This window comes from Oryx dammah, unplaced genomic scaffold, assembly GCF_014754425.2.
Source record: "Oryx dammah isolate SB20612 unplaced genomic scaffold, SCBI_Odam_1.1 HiC_scaffold_22, whole genome shotgun sequence".
Lineage (NCBI taxonomy): Eukaryota > Metazoa > Chordata > Mammalia > Artiodactyla > Bovidae > Oryx > Oryx dammah.
In genome coordinates, this window is record NW_024070206.1 from 1,112,096 (window position 1) to 1,116,351 (window position 4,256).

At 51.6% G+C, this 4,256-nt stretch overlaps 1 protein-coding gene across 1 annotated transcript in view; it reads right to left on the reverse strand.

The window, feature by feature from the left end:
- Positions 1–653: 653 nt before the first annotated feature.
- Positions 654–4,256, reverse strand: part of ZCCHC2 (zinc finger CCHC-type containing 2) — a 29,427-nt gene continuing 25,824 nt past the window's right edge. The window contains exons 13-14 of the mRNA XM_040264213.1: positions 3,775–4,201; positions 654–2,714 (exon numbers count right to left, since the gene is read on the reverse strand). Coding sequence (XP_040120147.1) covers positions 2,647–2,714; positions 3,775–4,201 — 495 coding nt within the window. The 3' untranslated portion in view covers positions 654–2,646. The remainder of the gene's footprint in view (positions 2,715–3,774; positions 4,202–4,256) is intronic.

The window sequence follows — 4,256 nt, forward strand, 5'->3', positions numbered from 1 at the left end:
GCAAAACTGCTCCTGTTAAGGATGGCAGCGCAGTGAAAACCACCCAGGTGTCTGCTTGACACCGGATGAGAAGAGACAGTCTCGGAAGGCGAGGTAGAGGGCATCCTTTCTCTAAAGCTCGAGCCAAGGAAGAACAGACTGCGCGCTGGGGAAGGAGGACGCGAAACGGCGCAGCGAGGTCAGTGACACTGAGAGGGGGGCCTCGCGCGGCGGAAGCAGACGCGCCGCAGACGGGCGCCACCGCGAGCCGGGCGCCACCGCCGCGCGCCACCGCCGCGCGCCGCGTGGGGCCTGCCCGCCGGCTAGCGGAGCGGGCGCCTGCGGACCACCAGGGGGCGCCGCCATCTCTCCAAACCCGGCGGGCACGGAGGCAGCCTGCACGAGTGGCTCCAGACCCGCACTCTGAGCGCGGGACCACCGGAGGGGCCGGTCACGGCTCTGCTCGCAGTGGGCACGCGGGTGACCTGTACAGTCAGGCAGGCTGCTTGCGGTGGCTGGGATTCCCAGATGGTAAATAACCAGGGGATTCACTGCCCACATTACAGGGAAATAACTGGTTGATTCTTTACAAAGGAAAAACAACTCCAAACCCACCGGGCACGATGTCCCCTCTCTTCACTGCTACAACATTTGCAATAAAGCACAATTCTGAAGCCATTTTTCATTTTTTATTGCTGTTAATTCAAGGAAAAAAGGTTGCATAAAATCCAATCTTTTCTAGAAATATAAGTGGCCTTTCCAGTACATAACATTTCAAATATCAAAGTATATGGTAAACATACAAATAAGGAGAAGGTAACATACCTCCTATATACAGTACAGTCTTTTAAATCATAAAATAAGCTCCGTAAAGTCAACTGGTAAGTGATTCACAATGCGGTCCATACAGGGCTTATCAAAACTCTCACTTCCACAGCTCGATTGCAGCTTAACAATTAATTTAATAATATGGTCCAAAAATACCCAAATAAAATATATTTAATCAAAATAATTTCCTTTCGTTGAACTTTCTTTTTAAATTAAAGCTTTCGCCTACCCCTTCTCCCACCCCCCCCTTTCTTCCCCTTTTACTCCCACCCCTGAAAGAAGGTTTCAAAATGTACATTGGTGCTATAAATATAAACTCTACCTATGAAGCTTTACAGGAAGCTTCTTACTTCAAGTGTTTCCTTCTGTCTGGCAACCTGTTAGGTTTCTGAGCCAAGGCCAGATATTTTAGTTCCTCTGCTGCCCACCAACGTGACCCCACAGCAACACTTGCTGTCTCTGCTCTGTACTGAGGGTGGGACGAGCACACCCAGCCCCCAGCCCTCACACCCGCGGCTCAATGCCGGGGGCTGCTCCCGGCCGGCGATGGCAGCGGTCCAAACCTACACCCGGTCTTCCAGATAACCTCAGTGCACTTTAGGAAATCAAAAATTACCTGGAAGCAATTTAGTACATAGATCAGCTTTAAAAACAAACAGTCGTTTTGAACAGCAGCATTAAACGTAGTGACGGGACACCGACATGATTAACACCATCTCAACACACTCAGAATCCAGTCCTTCACATTATCATCGAGCACAGTGGTAAACTGTTCTCAAAGTGACTTTGCTACGAGAGACAGGAAGGGAACAAATACCTGACTTTTGTAGAAACGCAGAGCTTCTGTTCAGATTGCAATAAACCGTACACATTTCAAACACGACGGAACAGCTGTGACAGCTGGTGTAAGGAAAAGAAATCTTAAGTGTCTTTTACATGACACAGTGGTAGACTGCGGTAGACTACATGTAAAATTGGCTGTTGGCTTTCGTTACAAACACAAACACACAGGAGAATCACACTCACACCAGTTTGTTCACTTTACGTCTCTCTGAAGCAACAGGCTAAAAACGTATGATGGAGTAAAAAAGTTTCTGTTTTTAAAGAAAAAGCTCTCTGTCCACTTCGTATGTCACAGTTTCTCAGCTTCACACGGTTTTACCTCTTCTCTGTCTTCCACTCCAATTTTTATTTGGACAAGCGCTGCGTTAGTGTGTGTACATGGAAGTGTTTATTACATATATACACACTGCTTGGGGAGTTGGATTCTCCCTTCCTGTGAAGGTGAAACATTTTACCGTCGAATGATACTACGCAGAGCAGTTTAGAGTGTGGACAGTGCAGGGCCAGCCGCTCTGGCAGCCGCTGTCAAGAGTGGATGTGGGACCAAAACGTGGAGATTAGGGCCAAAGTGAGAAAAGCTGGGGAAGAAACAAAGTTGTTTTTTTTTCCCCCCCCCAAACCATATGACTGTCACCAGTGTTATGAAAAAAGGTCAAATACACAGTTTCAAAGATTCAGTAAACATTGCACACAGCAAGTATTCAGTGTTAAAAAAAAAAAAGCACACATCAAGATTTTCCTTTTGATAGTTTGTTTGAAGGTTTAAATTACACGTATCATACACATAAGCCTGTTGTTGAACCAGGAGACCAGAGGCTCAAAAGCAATGCATTCTTGTTTTGGACCTCCGTACAAGAGAAATGAGAAATCTCAACTGCATAGAAATCTAGGAAATGTATAGACAAAGAAACACAAACAAAACGCCTTTCCTTTCCCTCCCCTCCACACCCCCCACGACTGCCCGCACTTCAGTGTATTAAGGAGGCAAGCTTTACTTCAGTCTGCAGAATCCAACGTGTCACTAGGAGGGGGGAGGGGAGGTGCGTATCTCAGTCTGTAAGAGCCTAAAACGGGAAAGAGAGCTGCTAAGTCACTGTGCACTCACTGTAAGGCACCACACACGACGCGGCGTCAGACGGCCCGCCCCTCCGTCCAGGCAGCGCCTTCCGCACTGCCGTGACCCAGAAAGTCCTAGCGACATGAAGTTTGTGCTTTAAGTTCAACCTAAAGCTATCAAACTCAACTTTTCCTCAAAAACTCCAAGCAAACACTCCCAATTCAAGACCCTTTTCCTGTGCTGGGATCTGGCAAAACGACAAAAGTTTTGTGTGAGCTGAAACATAAGTTTGAGGCCTCCATTGAACTTGGTATCCTACTTGTACTTATTTAAGAAAAATTTCTTTCTTGTGGTGTTAACACAGGAAAGTTCTAATTTTCTTATTCCCAAGTGAAAGCATTAGTCGCTCAGTCGTGTCTGACTCTGCCATCCTATGGACTGTACCCCCACAGGCTCCTCCGTCCATGGGATTCTCCAGGCAAGAACACTGGAGTGGGTTGCCATTCCCTTCTCCAGGGGATCCTCCTGACCCAGGGATCGAACCCGGGTCTCTTATATTGCAGGCAGATTCTTTACCCTCTGAGCCACCAGGAAAGCGCAGTGCTTAACTGTTCTGTGCCTTAAAATGTGACAGCACTGGAAACTAAGGTCGGCTGGGAAAGAAGGGAGCTCACCTGAGGTCATCTGCCTGTGCACAGACAGACCCAAATAACGAAGGCTCTCCCGAGTCAGGTGACTACCACTTCCTAATTTTTCAGTATTTAAAACTTCCGCTTACTCTATGAAACGGGATTGTTGCTTAAAAAAAAAAGTGCTGCTGGCAAGAAGATTTTGCAGATTCCCATTATATCCCTTAAAAAGTGCCTTTCTGGCTTCCTCCTTCCCTGGCAGCTGGATTCCTCTGAACTGCCCTGAGCTGCGGGGCCCGTGTCTACGCCGGCCGCCTGCCCCTCCCGGCTGTCGCTGCGCGTGCAGCCTGCGGACACGCCGGCCGATCCCGCTGCTCCCACGGAGCCGCACGCCTCCGGCCCCTCAGAAACAAGTCCTCCGGGCGCTCTCGTGATTACCTGGTGGGCCGGCCTCCATGGACGACTGCTTGCACTCCTGCGCATGGTGTCCGCTCACGCCACAGTTGTAGCACGAGGCGCTCCCGCTCTTCTTGGGCGCCGTGCCGCCCGAGCCGGCCACCACGCTGTGCGGGTACACGGGGTAGAACCGGCCGAAGCCCGCCACCGGCTGCACGCCGTAGCCGGCCTGGCCGCCCAGCACCGGGTCGTGCACCAGCCCGCTGGCGTACGGGGCCTGAGGCAGGAAGAAGGGGAGCTGGCCGCCGCTGCCCTGGGGCGCCTGGCTGAGGTAGCTGCCGTTGCAGAGGGAGGGCAGGCTGAAGAAGGGCGAGACGCGGTACAGCGGCCCGGGCGCCGGCCCCGGGTAGTAGTAGCCGCCGAGCGGCAGCCCGGCGCCGCAGCCGCAGCGCCGGCCGCACGAGCCGCAGGCGCCGGCCGGGGCCAGCAGCGCGCCCGCGCCCAGGAAGGCGGCGCCATCGCCC